The 25,109-nt window shown below is 41.6% G+C and overlaps 1 protein-coding gene across 2 annotated transcripts in view; it reads left to right on the top strand.

Moving 5' to 3' along the window:
- Positions 1 to 25,109, top strand: part of gcfc2 (GC-rich sequence DNA-binding factor 2) — a 60,596-nt gene that overhangs the window by 11,756 nt on the left and 23,731 nt on the right. For both annotated transcript variants that reach the window (XM_060851281.1, XM_060851282.1), the window contains exons 5-10: positions 333 to 433; positions 5,431 to 5,549; positions 19,400 to 19,586; positions 22,226 to 22,349; positions 22,800 to 22,878; positions 22,968 to 23,083. In XM_060851281.1, coding sequence (XP_060707264.1) covers positions 333 to 433; positions 5,431 to 5,549; positions 19,400 to 19,586; positions 22,226 to 22,349; positions 22,800 to 22,878; positions 22,968 to 23,083 — 726 coding nt within the window. The remainder of the gene's footprint in view (positions 1 to 332; positions 434 to 5,430; positions 5,550 to 19,399; positions 19,587 to 22,225; positions 22,350 to 22,799; positions 22,879 to 22,967; positions 23,084 to 25,109) is intronic.

The raw sequence follows: 25,109 nt of genomic DNA, 5'->3' as shown, positions 1-25,109 counted from the left end.
TCTGTAATCAGTAAGTGCAGTCTCAGAATGAGGAGCTGACCATGTAAGATTAATTGAGAATGGCTGTTACTCAAGCTTATAAATCCTTTGAACTATCTGCTGCAGAATGCTATATGTTAAATCATTCAGTATATTTAAGTCATGATCAATTGATTTTTGAGCCCTCTGATTTGGGGGATATAGGGAGGGAGCTAAGAAGTGGAGTGAATATGGAGATGTAGGCATGACATTATAGAACAATTAAACAAACTCAAAGGGCCATATGGCTTACTCCTGATACTATTACTTGTATTCTTCTTAACTGTAGTAATCTATAATCTTGATAATTTCAGGTGTAAATGAAAGTGACGATGAGAGTTTAAAAAATGAAGAGCAGGATGATGATCAGAAACTGTGGGAGCAGCAACAAATCAAAAGAGTAAAAGTGTTTCCCGTAAGGTTTGATGCTTTTATGTTCTGCAGCTAATTAGAACGGAATGGAATAGTTAAAGGACCTTCTTACATTATGCTACTGCATGTAAATCCAAAATGAAGACATGGTGAAATAATAATCAACTTCATAATTCTAGTTAGCAAATGGTACTATCAACTATGCAATTGCATTGTAATGATAAGCTTTAACAATTTGAGAGATTTAAAAAATGTATATGTCCTTTAAAGTTTTTTTTTAAATTTGGGAGCCAGAGGATCACCAGGATTCATAGAATCATACAATCTCTACAGTGCCGATAGAGGCCATTTGGCCCATCAAGTCTGCACCAATCCTCTGAAGAGCCTCCCACCCTATCCTCAGAACTCCACATTTACCATAGTTAACCTGCCTAGCCTGCACATCCCTTGACTGTGGGAAGAAACCAGACCACCCATAGGGAATACCCATAGACATGGGAAGAACATCCAAACACCTGGATTCAAACCTGGATCCCTGACAATTTGAGGCAGCGGTGCTAACCATTGAGCAAGAGTGGCACCCTGCCACCCTAATATGGATTCCATCTGTATAATGGTCATTATTTGAATCTTCTGCATTTGCTCCCAGGCAGCACAGTTAAGATCAAGGAGTTCACTATATGTGGATCTCATATATATCTGATGCAGGCAAATGATTTATGATTTCAGACATGCTTTGAGTGTATTAACTGTTATTGAGTTGGAAACACACTGACCTCTATGTCAGAAGTTTCTGGTTCAGAAGTCTGAGTTAAAGTACAAAAATCAAAGCTGACATCTAGTGCAACACTGAGGGAATGGTATACTGTAAAGGTGCTATCTTTCAGATTAGCTGTTAAACTGAGGTCTCACCTACCTGCTTCATTGGATGTAAAGAATTCCATATCATCGATTGGAAGAAGAGTACTGGAGTTATCTCCAGTATCCTGACTAGTACTTTTCCACTAATCTATAGCATTGAAACAGTTTATCTGATCTTATCAATTGCTAATTGACAGAATTTACTGTGTGCGAATTGGTTGCCATATTTTTACATTACAGCATTGACATTAGAAAATTACTTCACTGGTTGCAAAGTGCTTGGAAGTTGTCATGGAAGGCACTATACAATTACAAGTTATTCTTAAAATGGAATAACATAGAACCAAATTTTATAAATTGTAAAATTCTTGCCTTATGCATGAGAACCTGGATTCTGGCTTTTATATAGATCACTGTTACCTTTCAGTCACTGAATTTGGATGGACTGAAGTGATATAGATACCAAACTATACTCCAGCGAGATAATGTTTAAAAAAAAAGGGTTGAAGTGGCACTGCTTGGTGTTGCCCAGCTGAGCACTTGGCTTCAACATACCGAAGCTTACTTTGAGTATGTCTCACTCTTCTCCACATCTTTTTCAAGCTGAATTATATGAAGCTTCAGTATATTGGAAAATTGATCCAAAGAATGTCGCAAGTTGAGATTTCGTGGGTGGTATCCATTCTGACTTCCCTAGGCAATGTTATCATGAGTACTTTATTGCTTTCCAAAAATGCCTGCATCCTACTTGAGAAAATGTCACTTGTGTGGTAGTCTTTACTTTGTCACCTGTTAAGCTGTAGCTGAGGTCATAAGAGTTTCATGCTTCGTTGCATTCCTATTATTATGGGGTGTTTTTTAGATTAGATTAGGTTAGATTACTTACAGTGTGGAAACAGGTCCTTCGGCCCAACAAGTCCACACCGATCTGCCGAAGTGCAACCCACCCATACCCCTACATTTGCCCCTTACCTAACACTATGGGCAATTTAGCATGGCCAATTCACCTGACCAGCACATCTTTGGACTGTGGGAGGAAACCGGAGCACCTGGAGGAATCCCACGCAGACACGGGGAGAACATGCAAACTCCATACAGTCAGTCGCCTGAGGTGGGAATTGAACACTGGTCTCTGGCACTGTGATATGTTTTTGTATGTTATATGTAAATCTATTAACATTTCATTTTTTCAGAAACTACTGAATTGTGAATGTCATTTTAAATACCAGTAAAGTTCTGGTGCAAGAAAGTTGGTGAATTAATTCAGTGGCCTTGGTCCTGATGCAAAGCAGGTGGCCAGCTGTTATAGTGGAGGAAGGCAAAGGTTTGTTGACAATTAATTCAGAGACAAAAACAGAAATGCTGGAAAAGCTCGGCAGGTTTGGTCATGTCTGTGCAGAGAAATCAAAGTTAACGTTTAGGATCTGGTGACTCTTCATCAGAATTGATGGCAGCTAGGTTTATATGCAGAAGATGTGGGTTACAGAGGGACATAGATAGGATGCAGAGCTGGGCTGAGAAGTGGCAAATAGAGTTTAATGAGGAAAAGTGTGAGGTAGTTCACTTCTGAAGAAGGAGCAGGAATGCGGAATACTGGGATAATGGTAAAATTCTTGACAGTGTAGATGAAGAGAGGTCTCGGTGTCCAGGTGCATAAATCCCTGAGAGTTGCCACCCAGGTTGATAGGGTTGTTAAAAAGGAATAAGGTGGTTTGGCATTTATTGGTAGGGAGATTGAGTTTTGGAGCCACAAGATCATGCTTCATCTGTACAAGACGGTGGTAAGGTTGCACCTGGAGTATTGTGTGCAGTTCTGGTCACTGCATTATAGGAATCTTTGGAAAGGGTTCAGAGGAGATTTACTTGGATGTAGCCTGGTATGGAGGGAAAGTCATAGGAGGAAAGGCTGAGGGAACTGAGGCTGTTTTGTTGGAGAGAAGATGGTTGAGAGGTGACTTAATCGAGACATACAAGATAATCAGAGGGTAAGGTAGGGTGGACAGTGAGAGCCTTTTTCCTCGAATGGTGAAGGCTAACATGAGGGACGTAATTTTAAATTGATGGATGACAAATTTAGGACAGATATCAGGGGTAGTTTCTTTACTTAGAGTAGTAGGGGCGTGGAATGGCCTGCCTGCATCAGTAGTAGACGCGTCAACGTTAAGGGCATTTATGTGGGGCATATATATGGATAATAATGGAACGGTGTAGGTTAGATGGACATCAGATTAATTTCACAAGCTGGCACAACATCGAGGGCCAAATGGCCTGTACTGCGCTGATACATTCTATGTTCTATAGGGTGGGAGGAGAGGATAAGGAGTAAATGATAGGTAGGGGTAGAGCCCTAAGAGAGAGAACATTTGGACAAACAAAGGAGTTGATAATGATCTGACTGGGAGTATGAATAGTTCTTAATGGACAGTTAGTGATGAACAATAGTTAGCGTGTAATGGCAAACTATATGATAACAAGGCCTGGTGTGTGTGTGGTAGGGGGCAAGTTCAAGCCCTAAAATTATGGAACTCTATAATGAGTCCAGGGGGTGGTAGGTGGGGGGTGCTGCAGCGTGCCTGAGCGGAAAGTGAAGTGCATGCTCAACTTCACGGGAGCACTGTGGCAAGTCTGAGTTGGAGATGTTGGCCAGGGAGCAAGGTGACGTGTTAAAGTGGCAGGTAACTGGAAGTTCATAGTTTTTTTTTGCAGGCAGAATGTCGATGTTTTGTGAAGTGGTCACACAGTCTTTTCCCAATATAGAGGAGGCCACATTGTGAACAGCGAATGCAGTACATTAGATTGTGGGAAGTGCAGGTAAAGTGCTGCTTCACCTGGAAGGTATGTTTGGGCCTTTGGATACTGAGGAGGGAGGAGGTAAATGGGCAGGTGTTACACCTTTGGCAGCTGCAGGGCACCCTACCCTAGAATTGCGGAAGGTGTAACATCTACCCATCTATATCCTCCCTCCTCAGTATCCAAGGGCCCATATGTACCTTCCAGGAAGAGCAGCACTTTACCTGCACTTCCCATAACCTAATATACTGCATTTGCTGCTCACAGTATGGTTTCCTGTACCTTGGGGAAATGAAGATTAGAGTGGGTGACCACTTCGTAGAACATCAACATTCTGCCTGCAAAGAAGATCCTGAGCTTTCAGTTACCTGCCACTTTAATACACTAACGTATTCCCTGGCCAACATCTCTGACTCAAACTTGCTACAGTGCTCCAATGAAGCTAAGTGCCAGCTGGAAGAACAACACCTCATTTTCTGCTTCAGGACCCTGCAACTGTTTGGACTCTAACAAGTTCAATAATTTTAGACCCTGACATCCCATTGTTCTAGCCTCCAGTCACACACACCAGGCCTTGTTATCACATAAGCCTTGCAGACTATCATTATCCACTGACAGTTTCCACTAACCACCCTCCCAGCCACGTTGTTATTGACTCGTTTCTGTCCTACTGCTCTTCCTTCTCTCTCTCTCTCTATCTCTCTCTCTATCTCTCTCTCTATCTCTCTCTCTATCTCTCTCTCTCTGGCTCTATCCTTACACATTGTTTACTCCTTACCCACTTACACGTTGTTTACTCCTTACCCACTCTATCTTCTGCATATAAACCAACATTTTCATAGCTACCATCAGTTCTGATGAAGGGGCACTGGATCTCAAATGTTAATTTTGATTTCTCTGCACAGATGCTGCCAGATATGCTGAGCTTTCCCAGCAATTTCTGTTTTTGTTACTGATTTACAGCATCTGCAATCCTTTTGTGAGTTTTATTAATTCAGAGACACTGGTAATGTTTGAATTCTGCCATGACAGTTGCTGAAGTTTGAATTCAATTAAAATCTAGAATGAACAATGAAATGACGACCATGAAACTGTTGTGAATTGTAGTGAAAAAGTCCTGTGTAGTTCACTCATGTCCTTTAGGAAAGAAAACTGCTATTCTTACTTGGTCTGGCCTATATGTGACTCCAGACCCACAGCAGTTGACTCTGGGCATTAGAGATGGGCACTAAATGCTGGCCTAGCCGGTGATGCCTGCAACTTGTAAATAAATAAAATATATTTTATTTACCTGCAGACATTTTTTGTAATTCATTTGTTTAAAATATCATTTTAATAAATACATCTCTCACCTTTATTTTTTTAAATGACTTCGAATTATTTTCTCAGTCACCAGATGTTGAGACAGCCAGTCAGTCAAGTACACACATTAAGAATACAATGTTGGAAACGTGGAGAAAATTGCCACCAATCAACTTGGAAACTGTCAAAAAACGATTAATCACTAGGTATGATCAGTTTTGCTTATTAATTTGTAGTTGAATTTGAGTCATAGAGACGTACAGCACGGAAACAGACTCTTCAGTCCATCTCGACCAAATATCCAATCTAGTTCCACCTGCCAGCACCCGGCCCATATCCCTCCAAAGTCTTCCTATTCATGTACCCATCCAAATGCCTTTTAAATGTTGCAATAATACTAGCCTCCACCACTTCCTCTGGCAGCTTTTCCATACAAGTACCACCCTCTGCGTGAAAACATTGCCCCATAAGTTTCTTTTATATCGTTCCCCTCTCACCATAAACCTATGCCCTCTAGTTCTGGAGTCTCCCACCCCAGGGAAAAGACTTTGTCTATTTATCCTATCCATGCATCCCATGATTTTATAAACCTCTAAGGTGACCCCTCAGCCTTCGCTCCAGGGAAAACAGCCCCAGCCTATTCAACCTCTCCCTATATCTTAAATCCTCCAACCCTGGCAACATCTTTGAAAATCTTTTCTGAACCCTTCCAAGTTTCACAACATCATTCTGATAGAAAGGAGACCAGAATTGCACACAATATTCCAATAGTGACCTAACCAATGTCCTGTACAGCCGCAACATGACTCCTGTACTCAATACTCTGAGCAATAAAGGAAAGCATACCAAATGCCTTCTTCACTATCCTATCTACCTCCGACTCCACTTTCAATGTTCTATGAGCTTGCACTCCAAGGTCTCTTTGTTCAGCAACACTCCCTAGGACTTTTTCAGTTCATTCACGAATATTTTTGCACACTTTATTCTGCAAATACCTTTTGTCAATTTTCAATTCTAATAAATGCTCTTAATAGATTAAACATAAACTGCTTTCCTTCAGCAATTGTCTGTGCCCTCAACCTCTTTCAGGCTGTGTGCCAACTTGCTGGCACACCGTAACATTTGTGTCCAACCTTTTGGTAACTCAATTGAAGGGCCATTTTTTATGTGTAAACCTAGATAGGGAGTGTTTATAGGTTATTTACTGAAGGAAGCATTGAAGCAAACCTATGTAATTTCAACAAAGGTTATTAATAACTGGAAACCAGCAATTCTTGTTGATTTCAAGTCTCCAATCCAGGAGGTGCTAAGACCAATGATGCCACTGTAGTCAGCTAAATTGCTGACTCTGCTTTCCATTTGTGTGGTGCCTTCCAAAACCACTCAGCATCATAATCAATTTCACAGGCAATGGACTTTTAAATGTAGCCACTGTTGAAAGGATTGCGATACCAATTTACACACAGCAAGATCCCAAAACAACATTGAGATAATGATCAGATAATTGAATTTCCTTTTGTTAGTCGACATATAAATATTGGCTGGCTCTGATGCAGGCATACAATGTTCCACTTTAAATTGCATGTGCACAGATTTCGGGAGGATGTGGTTAGAGAGATCAGGCTTGTGAGGGTTGGAATGAGATTGGGATGGAGCTGGGGGAGGAGTGGAAGCAGAGAGGAATCAGGAGGACCCTAGAGGGGACACGAGAGATCAGAATCTGGGAGAGATCAATGAGGACGCACGTACAGAGTTGGGGCGAGTGCAGAAGGGAGACAGAGGGGAGAGGGTCTGCCAGATACAGGGCCCTTGTTGCGCCACCCCCCCCCCCCCCCAAACCAGGTGCTGGGTTCTTCTTGATGCCTACCCCCTGCCTTTTGGCGTCTGGGCCCTCAAAATGAGGGCCACAGTCAGGAAAGGCAGACTTATGGACCAAATACAGGCAAATGAGACTAGTTTGGGAAACCTGGTTGGCCTGGATGAGTTGGATGTAAGGGACTGTTTCCATAGTTTATGACTCTTTCCTTCTCTGGGCGCTACCCCCTCACCACTCGACAGCCCTGTGTCCAGCATCTCTCTCCCGACCACTGAAGCCCAGTTCAAAATTTGCACGTGCATTTGTTCGTGACATCACAGTTAAATGATGACATCAGTAAATGGAATTGTACATTCCCCAATGTGTAGTTGCTCACAGTTGCTGATATCAACAGACACTGCTGTCAATATCAGTTATGCACACAACTGAGAACTGATTGGGTTTTGTTGGTTTTCAAACACTAAACAAAGAACTACAGATGCTGGAATTCAGAAACAAAAACAGAAATTGATTGAAAAAGCTCAGCAGGTCTGACAGCATCTGAGGAGAGAAAGCAGAGTTAACATTTCAGGTCCAATAACTTGCTCTCCGCACATGCTGCCAGACCTACTGTGTTTTTCTAGCAATTTCTGTTGTTGTTATAAGTCTTTAATTTTTTTTAATTCTTTGGACTTAATGGCATTTAAAATGTCAACAACATCTTATATTTACCTTTAGTGTAATAAAATGTTCCAAGAGATTGTACAAGAGCACTATGAAACAATATGTGGCAATGAACCACACAAAGATCACATGTCTAAGATCACATCTGAAGAAGTGTCTAAAAAGAGAAAAGCAAGGTAGAGAGGTGGGGTGATTGAGTGGTGTTGAGATGGAATTCCTGAGCTTGGGGCCAAAACAGCTGAAGGTTTGGTCACTGATAGTGGAGTGATTCATTACACAGATGTGCAAGAGGGCAGCATTGAATGAGAATGGATATCTTCTGGAGATGATAGAGAGATTAGAAATCAGGATGAAAAGAACCATGAAAGGATTTGGAAACCAGCATGAAAATTTTAACACTAAGACAGTGCCTGAATGAGGACCAGTGTCAGTCATCAAGAAAAGGAGTGATGAATAAACAGGTTTTGGTGAGAGTTATGATATTACCAACCAAGACACCAGCCAGGAATGCATGGGAATAATCAAATTTAGAGGTAACAAAGGTATGAATAAATGTGTCAGCGGCATGTGAGGTGTGATGGCGAGAGATGGATGGACTGGGTAGCTAGGAATGGAGTTTGAAGCACAGACTGAAAATAGCGGCTTAGGTATTCCCAAAATTTATTTGGAGGAAATTTTGGCTTATCCCCTATTGGATGTTGGATAAGCAGTCTGGTAACAACAATAGTGAGGGAATTGAGAAAAATAGTGACAAGATGGACATGAACATGAAAATGATATTGCCATGGGACAGTTTGTGAATGAGAGAAATAGGAAAGAACAAAGGGAGATACCTGAAGTAATGGTGTGGGAACAAGGGAAGCCAAAGCAAGTGGTTCCCTGGTTACAGTTAGATTGATGAGATTGGATCCAGATGAGAGCAAGGAGGAGAAAGTGAGGACTGCAGATGCTGGAGATCAGAGCTGAAAAATGTGTTGCTGGAAAAGCGCAGCAGGTCAGGCAGCATCCAAGAAGCAGGAGAATCGATGTTTCAGGCATAAGCCCTTCTTCAGGATTCCAGATGAGAGCAATTCCACTCCGCTGGACAACAGTAGTAAGACTGGGAGAAGCAGTTGTCCATGTCCAAAGATTTAGCAATTCAAGAAGGGTAAAGAGGGATAAGCCGTTTTGATAATATGGTTGGGGTGGAAAACTGATTGAAAGGATTCAATCTCTGAGTTATAGTAGAAATGAAAATGTTTTTGGGAGGTGACAACACTTGCAAGCATTCTCAAAACGAAAGGGATGTTGGCGATAAGATAGTTTGCAAGGACAGTATATCGAGGCTTGTTTTTTTTTGAGGAGATGATGATGATGACAGATTTAAAGGAAAAACAGACACCTGTTATAGAGAGAACTGTTAACAATATTGTCTAACACGGACCGGGAGGGGATTTGGATGATTAGCTGTTTAATGGGAAAAGCATTGAGAAAGCAGGACCTATGTCATGGACAAGATGACCTCAGAGGGCATGAAGGGAGATTGAAGAAAACCTAGAGGAAGTTGTGAGCTTTTGTGAGGGTAGGGGTATCTTTAGAAGACCTTTAGCCCAGTGGGTGTATGGAAGGGAAGAAACCTGCAGACCTTGGAAGTGTAAATGACTAAAGTAGCTGATAATATTTTTAAAAGTAATTCATACTTGTGTCCAGTCTTTACTTGAAATGCAGTACAATAAATACATTGGTTACTTTCAAATTGATGGGTTGAGAGAGTGCAGGAGGGAGGGGTTCAGATTTTTGGGACATTGAGACCAATTTTGGGGGAGGTAGCTCTATTACAAATTGGACGCTCTATACTTGTGCTGGACTGGAACCAATGTCCTTGGGGGTGCTTTTGCTAATGCTGTTGGGGACGGTTTAAACTAATGTAGCGGGAGGATGGGAAACAAAAGAGTGAACATTAAGGAGGTAGTAATTAAAGAACTAGATAATGAAGTCATTGTATCTAAGGGTAAGAGTAGGCAGGGTGCAGATGATGAACGCAAAGGGAATGGTGGTCTGAGCTGCATTTGTTTTCATGCAAGAAGTTTAGTAAATAAGGCAGATGAACTTAGGGCTTGAATTGGTTCCTGGCAGTTTAATGTTATTGCAATTACTGAGACTTGGTTGAGGGAAGGGCATGATTGGCAACTAAATATCTTAGGATATCAATGCTACAGGTGGGATAGAGCGGGAGGTAAAAGAGGTGGAGGAGTTGCATTACTGGTCAGAGGGGATATCAAAGCTGTGCTGAAGGAGGGCACTATGGAGGACTTGGAAAGGCAGGGACTGATTAGGGATAGTGGACATGGCTTTGTGCATGGGAAATCATGTCTCGCAAACTTGATTGAGTTTTTTGAAGAAGTAACAGAGAAGATTGATGAGGGCAGAGCAGTAGATGTGATCTATGTGGACTTCAGTAAGGCATTCGACAAGGTTCTCCATGGGAGACTGGTTAGCAAAGTTAGATCTTATCGAATACAGGGAGAACTAGCCATTTGGTAATAGAACTGGCTCAAAGGTAGAAGACAGAGGGTGGTGGTGTAGTGTTGTTTTTCAGACTGGAGGCCTGTGACCAGTGGAGTGCCGCAAGGATCGGTGCTGGGCCCTCTACTTTTTGTCATTTACATAAATGATTTGGATGCGAGCATAAGAGGTACAGTTAATAAGTTTGCAGATGTCACCAAAATTGGAGATGTAGTGGACAGCAAAGAGGGTTACCTCAGATTACAACAGGATCTGGACCAGTGGGCTGAGAAGTGGCAGATGGAGTTTAATTCAGATAAATGCGAGGTGCTGCATTTTGGGAAAGCAAATGTTAGCAGGACTTATACACTTAATGGTAAGGTCCTCGGGAGTGTTGCTGAACAGAGACCTTGGAGTGCAGATTCATAGCTCCTTGAAAGTGGAGTCTCAGGTAGATGGGATAGTGAAGGCGGCGTTTGGTATGCTTTCCTTTATTGGTCAGAATATTGAGTACAGGAGTTGGAAGGTCATGTTGTGACTGTACAGGACATGGGTTAGGCCACTGTTGGAATATTGCGTGCAATTCTGGTCTCCTTCCTATTGGAAAGATGTGAAACTTGAAAGGGTTCAGAAAAGATTCACAAGGATGTTGCCAGGGTTGGAGGATTTGAGCTATAGGGAGAGGCTGAACAGGCTGGGACACTCCTGGAGTTTCGGAGGCTGAGGGGTGACCTGATAGAGGTTTACAAAATTATGAGGGGCCTGGATAGGATAAATAGACAAAGTCTTTTCCCTGGGATCAGTGAGTCCAGAACTAGAGGGCATAGGTTTAAGGTGAGAGGGGAAAGATATAAAAGAGACCTAAGGGGCAACTTTTTCACTCAGAGGGTGGTGTGTGTATGGAATGAGCTGCCAGAAAATGTAGTGGAGGCTGGTACAATTGTAACATTTAAGAGGCAATTGGATGGGTATATGAATAGGAAGGGTTTGGAGGGATATGGGCCGGGTGCTGGCAGGTGGGACTAGATTGGTTTGGGATATCTGGTCGGCATGGACGGGTTGGACCGAAGGGTCTGTTTCCGTGCTGTATATCTCTGACTTGAGCAGTGAGTAATATGGGCAGAGCTCAGAAATAGGAAGGGTGCGTTAACAATGTTGTGGCTGTTCTAAAGGCCTTCTAACAGCGACTTGAGATAGAGGTACAAATATGTAAACAGATTATGGAAAGACATAGGAGCAACAGGGTCATGGTAATAGGAGAGTTTAATTTTCCCAGCATCAACTGGGATTCACTTAGTGTTCGAGATCTAGATGGAGCAAAATTTATAAAGCACATCCAGGAGAGTTTAGTAGAGCAGTATGTCAATAGTCCAACTCGGCAACGGGCCATACTGCACCTGGTGTTGGGGAATGAGCCCAACCAGATGGTGGAAGTTTCGGTAGGGATTACTTTTTGACTAGTGATCACAATTCTTTAAATTTTATAACACTAATGGACAAAGACTAGAGTAGTCCAAAAGAAAGAGTGCTAAATTGGGGGAAGGCCGACTATATCAAAATTTGGCAGAAGCTGTGGAATATAGATTTGGAACAGCTATTTGAAGGTATATTCACATTTGATATGTGGGAGACTTTAAAAGAGAGGTTGATTAGAGTGCAGGATAGACATGTTCCTGTGAAAATGAGGGATAGAAATGGCAAGATTAGGGAACCATGGATGACAGATGAAATTGTGAGACTATCTCAGAGGAAAAAGGAAGCATACATAAGGTCTAGGCGACTGACGACAGGCTAAGCTTTGGAAGAATATCTGGAAAGTAGGACCAATCTGAAATGAGGAATTAACAGGGCTAAAGGGGGTCATGAAATATTTTTAGCAAACACGGTTAAGGAAAATCCCAAAGCCTTTTATTCATATTTAAGGAGCAAGGGTAACTAGAGAAAGGGTTGGTCCACTCAAGGACAAAGGAGGAAAGTTATGCATGGAATCGGAGAAATGGGTGAGGTTCTTAACGAGTGCTTTACATCAATATTCACTGAGGAGAGGTACATGACAGACGTTGAGATTAGGGATAGATGTTTGATTATTCTCGGTCAATTCAGCATAAGGAGGGAGGAAGTGTTGGGTATTCTAAAAGGCATTAAGGTGGACAAGTCCCGAGGTCTGGATGGGATCTATCCCAGGTTACTGAGGGAATCAAGAGAGGAAAAAGCTGGGGCCTTGATAGAATTCTTTGAGGAAGTGACAAAGTTGATTGATGAGGAAAGGGCTATAGATGTCATATACATGGACTTCAGAAAGGCATTTGATCAGGTTTCCATGGTGGGCTGATAGAGAAAGTGAAGTCGCCTGGTGTCCAGGGTGTACTAGCTCGATGGATAAAGAACTGGCTGGGCAGCAGGAGACAGAATAGTACTGGAAGGGAGTTCCTCAAAATGGAGAACTGTGACCAGTAGTGTTCCACAGGTATCTGGGCTGGTACCACTGTTGTTTGTGATATACATAAATGACCTGGAGGAAGGTATAGGTGGTCTGATTAGCAAGTTTGCAGATGACACTAAGATTGATGGAGTAGCAGGTAGTGCAGGAGACTGTCAGAGAATGCAGCAGAATATAGATAGATTGGAGAGTTGGACGGAGTATTGGCAGATGGAGTTCAATCTGTGCAAATGTGAGGTGATGCATTTTGGCAGATTCAATTTGAGAGCAAACTATACAGTAAATGGAAATGTCCTGGTGGAGAAAATTGATATACAGTGTGATCTGGATGTTCAGATCCATTGTACCCTGAAGGTGGCAATGCAGGTCAATAGAGGCGTCAAGAAGACATATGGCATGCTTACCTTCATCGTATGGGGTATTGAGTACAAGAGTCATATTTACAGTTGTATAAGACTTTGGTTCAGCCACGTTTGGAATACTGTGTACATTTCTGGTTGCCATATTACCAAAGGATGTGGATGCTTTTGAGAGGGTGCAGAGGAGGTTCGCCAAGAAAATGCCTGGTGTTATGAAGATGTGGGTATACATTTACGAGAGTTAAAAGCAGCAGAACTATTGGATATAGCACCAAGTGTTCTCAATAAGGCACCAATGTAACACTGGGTAGAACAACTCGATTAGTTTGTTGCCTATAGACAAAAACAAATTTGAATTTGGCTAATCAATTATACCCTGAGAAAATACCAATTTCCAATCAAGTTTGAATTGAGTATATTGACAATCTCAAAAACCAGTGACACAATCCAAAGCTCTGGGGTATAACACTGGAGGAAAACTTGAGCAGTTGAGAGGAGAACGACCAAGTCCAGGCGTGTAATAGATTGCTTGAAAAAAAAAACTCTCTTAAAAGTAACATTTTGATCAGTAATCTGTGATGCAGAAATTCCTAACAAGCTGAAAAGAAGACAGAGGAATATCCAAAGACAAGAACCTACAGCTGCCTAACTTTGAGATAAGAAGTGTTGTTTTGTAAATTTTAATTGGGAGTTTTATCGGACTAGTATTATAGAAGGGAAGATAAAAGATAAGTTAGAGAAAGAAATTGTAAATAGTGATTAGTTAATTAATCTCTGTTATACTTTAAGAAATAAAGTTGTTAATTTTTACTTTATATAGTTCTTGGCCACTCAAAGTTTTACAGATTACTGCTCGGGATAAATCTTTTCTATGTTACTGTTTTTAAATTAAGCAGGAGAGTTTACCCCATGTCGTAACATTTGGTATGGAGGGTGCTAGCTATGAAAAGAGGTTGAGTAGATTAGGATTATTTTGATTAGAAAGATGGAGGTTGAGCGTGGACTTGATTGAGGCCTACAAAATCTTGAGAGATATAGACAAGATGGATAGCAAAAAGCTTTTTCCCAGAGTGGAGGACTCAATTACAAGAGGTCACAAGTTGAAAATGTGGGGATAAGTTTAAGGAGACATGCATGGAAAGTTCTTTACGCAGAGGGTGGTGGGTGCCTGAAATGTGTTGCCAGTGGAGGTGGTAGAGGCGGGCATGATAGCTTCATTGAAGATGTATCTAGACAGATCCATGAATGGGCAGGGAGCAGAGGGATACAGATCCTTAGAAAATAGGTGACAGGCTGAGATAGAGGATCTGAATCAGTGCAAGCTTGGAGGGCTGAAGGGCCTTTATTCTTTGTCCTTTGTTCTGTAGAGCTATGAGGATAATTTAGCTGTGTTCTTGTTTGAGAAAGGATTTTAGATTAGATTCCCTCCAGTGTGGAAACAGGCCCTTCGGCCCAACCATTCCACACCAACCCACCGAAGAGTAACCCACCCAGACCCATTTCCCTCTGACTAATGCACCTAACACTATGGGCATTTTAGCATGGCCAATTCACCTGACATGCACATCTTTGGACAGTGGGAGGAAAGCAGGGCACCCAGAGGAAACCCACGCAGACACTGGGAGAATGTGCAAACTCCACACAGCCAGTTGCCCAAGGCTGGAATCAAACCTGGGACCCTGGTGCTCTGAGGCAGCAGTGCTAACCACTGAGCCACCGTGCCGCCCAAAGATTGAGGATTGAAGCAGTACAAGTGTTTAAAATTCACAGATTCTCCAGCTTCTTGATTTAGAGTCATTGAGTCGTACAGCATGGAAACAGACCCTTCTGGCCAACCAGTCCATGCTGACCATGTTCCCAAACTAAACTAGTCCTACTTACCTCTGCTTGGGCCATATCCCTCTAAAACTTTCCTATTAATTAACTTATCCAAATGTCTTTTAAACATTGTATCTGTACCTGCATCTACCACTTTCTCAGGAAGTTTTTTGCGCACTATCCCTTGACGATTTGTTCTGATATTACAATAATGTAAAAAGACTCTTTTAAAAAGTAAGAATCGCCTCCAAAATGCCACAAACTAATGTGTTTGGAAGTCTAGCCCTTCTGCTTGTCTTGCTGTCAGACCCATTGTGTTATCAAAACATGGCACAGCAGACAGCATACCATATTTACATGTAGAAGAAGCTAAATGACACAGTTGCATTATACCCTGATGTATTAAATTGAAAAGAATCATAGAGTAATAGGGTTGTAAAATACAGAAACAGACCATGTATTAATATAGTCTTGTTTGGCTCATATCCCTCTAAACCCTTCCTATTCATGTATCCATCCAGATGCCTTTTAAATATTGCAATTGTACCAGCCTGGCAGTTCATTCCATACATGCACCACTCTCTGCATGAAAACATGCACTTTAAACCTAGTTCTGGACTCACCCACCCCAGGGAAAAGATCTTGCTTATTTACCCTATCCATGCTTCTCATGATTTTATAAACATCTATAAGGTCACCCCTCAGCCTCTGACGCTCCAGGGAAAATGGCCCCAGCCTATTCAGTCTCTCCCTGTAGCTCATACCCTCTACTCTCAGAAACATCCTTGCAAATCTTTTGTGAACTCTTTCAAGTTTCACAACATCTTTCTTGTAGCAGGGAGACCAGAATTGAACACCGTATTCCAAAAGTAACCTAACCAATGTCCTGTGCAGCAGCAATATGACATTTCAACCCCCACGCTCAATGCACTGACTAATAAAGACCTTCTTCACTACCCTGTCTACCTGTGACTCTACCTTCAAGGGACTGATGAACCTGCACTCCAAGGACTTTTTGTTTGGGAATTCTCCCCAGGGCCCTACCATTAAGTGTATAAGTTATGCCCTGATTTGCCTTACCAAAAAGTAACACCTCACATTTACCTAGATTAAAATCCATCAATCACTCCTTAGCCATCTGCCCATCTTATCAAGGTTCTTTTGTAGTGTGAGATAATCTCTTTCATTGTCCACTACACCACCAATTTTGGTGTCAGCTGCAAACTTACTAATCATTCCTCCTATATTCACATCCAAATCTTTTATATAAATGACAAAAAGCAGTGAACCCAGCATCAATCCTTGCAGCGCACTCCTGGTCACAGACCTCCAATCAATAATAAAAAAAATCCTGTCTCCTACCTTCAAGCCAATTTTGCATCCAAATGGCGTCCTCTCCCTGTATTCCTTTTGATTTAATCTTGCTAACCAGTCAAACCTTGTCAAATGTCTTGCTGAAGTCCACATAGACAACATCCACTGCGCTGTCTTCATCAGTCTTTTTTGTCACTTCTTCAAAAAACTCAGCCAAATTAGTGAGACATGATTTCCCACGCACAAAACCATGTTGACTATCCCTAATCAGTCCTTACCTTTCTAAATAAACTTAGATCTTGACCCTCCAAATCCCTTCCAACAACTTTCCCACCACTGACGTCAGACTAACCAACCTGTTCTTCCCAGGCATTTCCATCTTGCCTTTTTAAATAATTATTATTTAATGGTACTCCTTTGCCTTAATGCATTTGCAGAATCTCTTTGGATTCTCCTTAACCCTATTTGCCAAAGATATATCACGTCCCCTTTTTGCCCTCCTGATTTCCTTCTTGAGTATACTCCAACTGCCCTTATGCTCCTGGAGGGATTCACTCGATCCCAGCTGTCTATACCTGCCAAATGCCGCCTCCTTTTTCTTGGCAGTGCCTCAATTTCTCCAATCATTCAGCTTTCCCTGCAGTTACCAGTCTTATACCATTCACACTGATGGGAGCGTACTGCATCTGGACTCTGGTTATCTCGTTTTTGAAGGCCTCCCACTTTTCCTCTGTGGATAGCCTTTGCTAATCAACTTTTGAAAGTTCTTGCTTAATACTGTCAAAGTTGGCCTTACTCCAATTTAGAACTTTTAACAGGTCTATCCTGTTTTATTAACTACTTTAAGCTTATAGAATTACGCTCACTGGCACCAAAATTCTCTCCTACTGACACCTCAATCACTTGTCCTGCCTTACTTTCCAAGAGAAGGTCAACTTTTGATCCTCCTCTTGTAGGTTCATCCACATATTGAGTAGGAAAATTTTCTTGTTCACACTTAACAAACTCCTCTCCATCCAAGCTATTAACACTATGGCAATCCCAGTCTATACTTGGAAAGTGAAAATCCCCTACCATTACAACCCTATCATTGTTAGAGATATCTGCGATATTTTTACAAATTTGCTTCTCAATTTCCTACTGAGTATTTGGAAGGCCTATGATACAATCCTAAAAAGGTTATCATCCCTATCTTATTCCTGAGTTCTGCCCAAATAACATCACTGAATACCTTCCCTAATTTCAGCCGTTATGCTAGTGCTAACCAAAAACACCACTCCCTCTTTTGCCCCCCTTTCTATACTTCCCACAGCACTATTCCCTGGAACACGAAGCTGCCAGTCCTATCCATCCCTGAGCCACATTTCTGTAATAGTTGTGATATCCTAGTCCCATGTTCCCAATCATGCCTAAGTTCATCTGCCTTACCTCTCCGGCCTCTTGCATGAAATAAATTTTAATTTATCAGTTTTACCTCGTTCTCTACCTTGCTGTTGTCTCCATTGACTATTTGACTTAACTGTATGAACCTCAGACTAACCCTTTTCTCACTATCTTTTTGGTTCTCATCTACTCTATCCTTCTATTGCTACCCTTACTACCATGTCGCACTGGGAGTAATCCAGATATTACGGCACTTGAGGACCCTTTTTTTAACCTCCCTGCCTAGTTTGCTAATTCTTCCTTTAGCACCTCATCCCTTTCTCTTCCTATGTCATTGGTGCCGACATGTACAATGGCATCGTGCTGGTCACTCTCCCCTTTCAGCATATTTTGCATCCTTTCCAAGACATCCTTGACCCTGGCACCAGGGAAGCAACACACAATTCTGATGTCTTACTAAATAAAAGCAGCTTTGACAAAGGGTCAGTTAGACTCGAAACGTCAGCTCTTTTCTCTCCTTACGGATGCTGCCAGACCTGCTGAGATTTTCCAGCATTTTCTCTTTTGGTTTCTGATGTCTTACTGTCTGCCTCAGAAACGTCTGTTGTGCTTCTGATTAGAGAATCCGCTGTCGCAATCGATCACTTAATCTGAAATACCTTCTTTACAGTAGAGCCAGTCGTGGTACCAGCAACATGTCTGTCAGTGTTACATTCCCCTGAAAATCTCCTGCATAGGTGGGCAGCATGGTGGCACAGTGGTTAGCACTACTGCCTCACAGCTCCAGACACCCGGGTTCAATTCCCGCCTCAGGCAACTGACTGTGTGGAGTTTGCACATTTTCCCGTGTCTGCGTGGGTTTCCTCTGATGCTCCGGTTTCCTCCCACAGTCCAAAAATGAGCAGGTTAGGTGAATTGGCCATGTAAAATTGCCTGTAGTGTTAGGGGCAGCGTTAAATGTAGGAGACTGGGTCTGGGTGGGTTGCGCTTTGACGGGTCAGTGTGGACTTGTTGGGCCGAAGGGCCAGCTTCCACACTGTAAGTAATCTTATTTTCCAAAACAGCATACTTGTTTGAGATTGGGATGGCCACAGAAGACTCTTGCACTACCTGCCTACTTCTCCTACCTTTCCTAGAGATAACCCATCTAGCTGACTGTATCTGCTTTTTCTACCTTCCTGAAACTGTCATCCATCACTCCCCCTGATTCCTGTAAATTCCTCATTGCCTCTAACTGCCGTTCCAAACGATCCTTGCGGTCCAATAGAATTTGCAAACACATTTCCTGGAAACATAATCATCAGGGATATTGAAATTTTCCCTCATCTCCCACATCTGACAGGTGGAGCACATCACTCTGCTTCGACATATCTGCATTTTAATCTACAAAATCCTGGGAACCTCTTCGGTATTTATCTGCAGTCCATACAGTCCCCCAAAGAGATTGTAACCTTAATTTTATGAGATTAAACCAAATCTTAACCCTACATGTATGTCGACATGAATAGGATATCTTGCAGTGTGAAAAGCAAATACCTCCTTTTTTTAAAAACATTTAGTAACTTGTACTTTAATGTTTGAATTGTTTGACTTTATTTAAGCAGTTGCTATTGACATGTAATGATAAAATATGAATTTAGAACAGAATCAGCTATGATGTGAAATTCATACCTAAAATTACTCTTTTCTATCAGTTGCTGATTAGTGCGTGTTTGTCATTTTTATTCTGTCTTTAGCTCATCAGTGTCGCTTATTAACAATTCAGCATCTTTTCTTCAGACTTGAATCTCTGCAAGAAGTTTACCGCTCACATCAGCGAGAACATGAAAAGATCCAAGTGATGGCTGAGTCTTCACAACATGCAGTTGAACACTTGGAAGCCTCTTCGGACTCTGGTCACCGTTATAAATTTTATCAAGAAATGCGAACCTATGTTCAAAATCTGACAAACTGCTTCAATGAAAAGGTTCAAGAACTTGATTAGTGCGGCAGATACAGTAAATGAGGCTGTCTGACTTCTGTTGCTTTTCGTTAGACAAAAGCAGGGACAATATTTTGTATAAATCCAAATTGGTTGCTGCATTAAAATGATCTGTCACATTTGGTCACTTTAAGTTGGTTGACCCACCTCATCTGCAAATTTGCAGTGTCATTATAAGCCTCCAACAGTGACCTTTCTGGTGTCCTTCAGCGAAGGTAGTCTGCCCCCCCAAACCACCACCACCAGATAAACCATGCTTGATTCTAAATGCACAGACATCTGGTTGACTCTCAACTTCCCACTGAAGTGGCTTAGCAAGACCTTAATTCTATGGAAGCGTTATGAAAATGCCTGAATGGTTGACATAAATATACCACACTAACTGCAGAGTTTTAAGAAAGTGTAATCAAGGTATGACCAATTTATCTAAAGTGAACACCATGTAGGCTGTGCCAGTAGCAATAGAAATGAAGGGCAAATCTTTGTAGTGCTGTTAGCAGTGTCACTAGGTGAATACTTCCATGTCCGTTATCTCTCTGGCTGACTCATCAGGAGTTATTCTTGAAAGAGACAGTTAATACCTCAATTTTGACATTCACGAGATTAAAGCATCTTGGCAAAATATATGCTGTTCAATTTTAGGTTTTTTTTGTGAGATATACTTTAGAAATGCAACAGGATGTTTTGCAGGTATTAAATGGAAGAAATATTCTAGAGAGGATGTTGGAATCACTCACAAACTGACTTTGATTTTTAGTGATTTCTAAAGATTTGTACCATGTCTTTTTTAAGTCTTATTCTGTCCGACACTTTAATTGCAAATAAGTCTGTTAGTTTTAGCCTAGTCTTCTATCTCTTGGAGCAGCAGAAAAATGTAATGAGCATCTTGCATGGATTTTGTACAATGTATAGTTAGAACATAGAAAAATACAGCGCAGAACAGGCCCTTTGGCCCTCGATGTTGCGCCGATCAAAGCCCACCAAACCTACACTAGCCCACTATCCTCCATATGCCTATCCAATGCCCGTTTAAATGCCCATAAAGAGGGAGAGTCCACCACTGCTACTGGTAGGGCATTCCATGAACTCACGACTCGCTGAGTAAAGAATTTACTCCTAACATCTGTCCTATACCTACCACCCCTTAATTTAAAGCTATGCCCCCTCGTAATGGCTGACTCCATACGTGAAAAAAGGTTCTTATTGTCAACCCTATCTAATCCCCTGATCATCTTGTACACCTCTATCAAGTCACCCCTAAACCTTCTTTTCACCAATGAAAACAGCCCCAAGTGCCTCAGCCTTTCCTCATACTATCTTCCTACCATATCAGGCAACATCCTGGTAAACCTCCTCTGCATCCGTTCCAGTGCCTCCACATCCTTCCTATAGTATAGCGGCCAAAACTGCACACAATACTCCAGATGCGGCCGCTCCAGAGTCTTATACAACTGCAACATGACCTCAGGACTCCGGAACTCAATTCCTCTACCAATAAAAGCCAGTACGCCATATGTCTTCTTCACAGCACTATTTACCTGGGTGGCAACTTTCAGAGATCTGTGTACATGGACACCAAGATCCCTCTGCTCATCCACACTACCACGTATCTGACCATCAGCCCAGTACCCCATCTTCTTGTTACTCTTACCAAAGTGAATCACTTCACACTTACACATTATTCCTATCCAGATGTTCATAAATCCTATCGCTTACAATTCTCTTGAAGACTTTGCCCACAACAGAAGTGAGACTCATTGGCCTATAGTTACTAGGGTTATCCCTACTCCCCTTCTTGAACAAGGGAACCACATTTGCTATCCTCCAGTCTTCTGGCACTATTCCTGTAGACAGCGAGGACATAAAAATCAAGGCCAATGGCTCTGCAATCTCCTCCCTTGCTTCCCAGAGAATCCTAGGATAAGTGCCATCAGGCCCAGGGGACTTGTCTATTTTCACCCTTTCCAGAATTTCCAACACCTCTTCCCTACATACCTCAAAGCCATCCATTCTAATTAATTATGACTCAATATTCACATCGGCAACAATATCTTGCTCCTGAGTGAATACTGACGAAAAGTATTCATTCAGTGTCTCCCCAATCTCTTCAGCGTCCACGCACAACTTCCCACTACTATCCTTGACTGGACCAATTCCTACCCTAGTCATTCTTTTATTCCTGACATACCTATAGAAAGCGTTTGGGTTTTCCCTAATCCTACCAACCAAGGACTTTTCATGTCCCCTCCTTGCTGCTCTTAGCTCTCTTTAGATCCTTCCTGGCTACCTTATAACTCTCAATTGCCCCAATTGAACCTTCACGCCTCATCTTTACATAGGCCGCCCTCTTCCCTTTAACAAGGGATTCCAATTCCTTATTGAATCATGGCTCCCTCAGTTGTTCAGTGGTTCTCATTAGTGTTTTGGCACACAAGCTGTACTTCACCATTTGAAATGGCGCAGGAGTCAGGTCATAAGAGACTCCATTTATTTGTGGGAATTGTTACAAAGATGCTTTAAAAACCTGAGTCATAACTTGCATATTCTGCCATTCAGTAGAGCAGTGGTTTAAAGCAAATATGCATTGTTGCTTTCAAAATATTAATGCAAATTATTTCTTTTAGATATGTGTCATTAATGAACTAGAATCTGAAATGCATCAGCTGTTGGGGCAGCAGGCAAGAAATCTTATGCAACGCAGACAGGATGATGTTCAGGATGAATCGACCGAGGTTTCGCAATTTTCAAGTTAGTGTATTTGTTAACGGTTAATCTCTTGGTTTCTGGCTCTGTTACTTTCTTTGAACTGATCTTTCAGTCAGCCTTTATGATTGAAATTTAATTGGGGTAGTAAGTCTCAATACATTTTAACTAAACCATTCAATTTTTGGACTGTTATCAATTTATGTATTTGCAAAAACATATGAACATTTCAGTACAGTTGAAACTCAAGAGATAACATTTAAATTTGAGGCACAATGCTATATTTATATTTTAATACTATGCATTTATTTAATCCAATATAGAAGTTGAGTTTGGCACAGTGCTGTGTTACAGCAGTACTGATTGGAAAAATCTCATTTTGAAATGCATCCTTGTTTAACCATACCATTGTACGCCTCACAAATATGATAATTCTTATTAATTATTGAAGTATCTAGTGTTAAAGTGATAACATATAATGGCCTATCTCTGCAGAAAAAGCTGAGACCAGCAGTATGGATATTGACCACGCCAAAGCAAAACAACAACGAATTGAAAAACGAGAGGCAAGAAGGTAATGGAACTGGATGTCTAAACACACTTTCAATGTTATTTGTAAAATATTTGTTGAAGCAGCATTAATTATGACTCTTTCCAACATAGGGCACATAGGGAGCACTTAAGAAAAGCAGCTGGAAAGGAAGCAGACCATCACAATGGTCTGTCCAGTGATGATGAAGTAGCTCCAGTGGATATGTATGATTTCCATGAGAAGGAAGGTATGGCTACATTCCACTTTCTCCTTCCCTGCAGTCATCTTGTGCTACAAATGCTAGTTACACTCCCATACTAGCCATTCCGTAAAATTCTCTGTTTACATCAAAATGATGTTTGCATGCAATTGAAGGAAGTTTAAACAAAACGTTTTATCAAGTAGCATCTTGTAGTGGTTTTTAGTGTTAATATAGGCAAAACATTTAACTGTATAGATATAACAGTGTGCTACATTTTGCCAAGTCAATCTTGTACCTAAACATCTCTTGAACTTTGGGGGAAATTACATATCAAGGTAGTGGACCCGCAAACCGCAGGAAATGTGTAACAGATATATCAGAAGAGACAAGGCAGTGATGGTATGAACATTGAAGTGGGCACAAACTGAGTGAGCACTAAGAGAGAATTAGGAAACCTGAGGTGCAAAATGTGCCAGCAGCGGCATTAAATCAAAGTTCCTGGTGCGCTCCAAAGTGCAACCTTGAAGTATAGGAGTGGATCGGACATGTCCTTGAAAGTGGACTTCCAGTTAGACAGGATAGTGAAAAAAGGCATTTGGTATGCTTTCTTTTATTGTTCAGGGCATTGAGTATAGGAGTTGGGAGGTCATGTTGCAGCTTCCAGGACATTGATTAGGCCACATTTGGAATACTGCATGCAGTTCTGGTCTCCCTGCTGTATCAGAGATGTTGTGAAATGTGAAAGGGTTCATAAAAGATTTATAAGGATTTTGCCAGGATTGGACGGCTTGAGTTATAGGGAGCGGCTGAGTAGTATGGTGCTATTTTCCCAGGAGTGCCGGAGAGTGAGGGGTGATGTTATAAAGGTTTGTAAAATCATGAGGAGGCATGGATATGGTGAAAAGCCAAGGTCTTTTCCCTGGGCTGGGGGAGTCCAAAACTAGAGGGCATAGGTCTAAGCTGAGTGGGGAAAGATTGAAAGAGACCTAAGGGACAACCTGTTCATGGAGAGGGTGGTGCTCGTGCGCATATGGAACAAGTTGCCACAGGAAGTGGTGGAGGCTGGTACAATTGCAACATTTAAAAGGCATATGGATGGGAATATGAATAGAAAGGGTTCAGAGGGATGGGGCCATATGCTGACAAATGGACTAGATTAATTTAGATATCTGGTTGGCATGGATAAGTTGGACCGAAGGGTCTCTGTCCATGCTGTACAGCTCCTTGACCTAATAGATAACCTTTTGCTTAATATGTGATAGTATTTATCAGTGGTATATACCTGAAATATTAATTATCTTTTTCTTTGCTGAATAATCCACTATATATTTTAGCATTTATGTTATGTATAAAAATATTTTAGTAAATTATAATGTTCATTTATACTTTTTTTCATGTTTTGTAGATGGTCACTTGTTTTAGGAACAGTAAATACTCTATTTCCATTGTAGGATTACTTTACACAAATTCCTAATTTCAATTGCTGGAGAAGCAAATACTAACTCCTGCCTCGGCTGCAAAATTTTGTGCTTTTGGTTAAATATTTTGTTTTTAAACTGATGTGAATTGTATACCTCTCAAATATGAGCATTGAGAGTTGAATTCCATGGAAACATAGATAGGAGCAGGTGTAGGGCTTGAAAGATCCATTCAGTATGTTCGTGGCTGACAGTCGATCTCTGTACTCTAATCCCACCCTCCATAACATTTAATCCCTTGGCCACAAGAGACTCTGGGTCTGTACTTGATGAAGTTTAGAAGAATTGGGGGTGGGTCTTTGGGTGGGGGGTGTGGTGGGAGTGGGGCACAGCAGTGGGCTTTCGTCAAAACTTACAGAATACTGAGAGACCTGAATGGAATTGATGTGTCCAAGATGTTCCCATTAGTCAGAGAGACTAAGACACAGGGTCACAGCCTTAGCATGAAGGGGTAAACCTTTGGGACTGAAATAAGGGCGAATTTCTTCAGCCAGTGTGTAATTAATCTATGGAATTCATTCCCACCGAAGGCTGTTGAGGTCAAGTCATTGAGTTTATTTAAGATGGGTTCTTAACCTTTTGATCCCTTTATC

This window comes from Hemiscyllium ocellatum, chromosome 3 (assembly GCF_020745735.1).
Source record: "Hemiscyllium ocellatum isolate sHemOce1 chromosome 3, sHemOce1.pat.X.cur, whole genome shotgun sequence".
Taxonomy (NCBI): domain Eukaryota; kingdom Metazoa; phylum Chordata; class Chondrichthyes; order Orectolobiformes; family Hemiscylliidae; genus Hemiscyllium; species Hemiscyllium ocellatum.
Note: the sequence above shows the minus strand (reverse complement) of the source record. Positions and strands in the feature narration are given on the sequence as shown.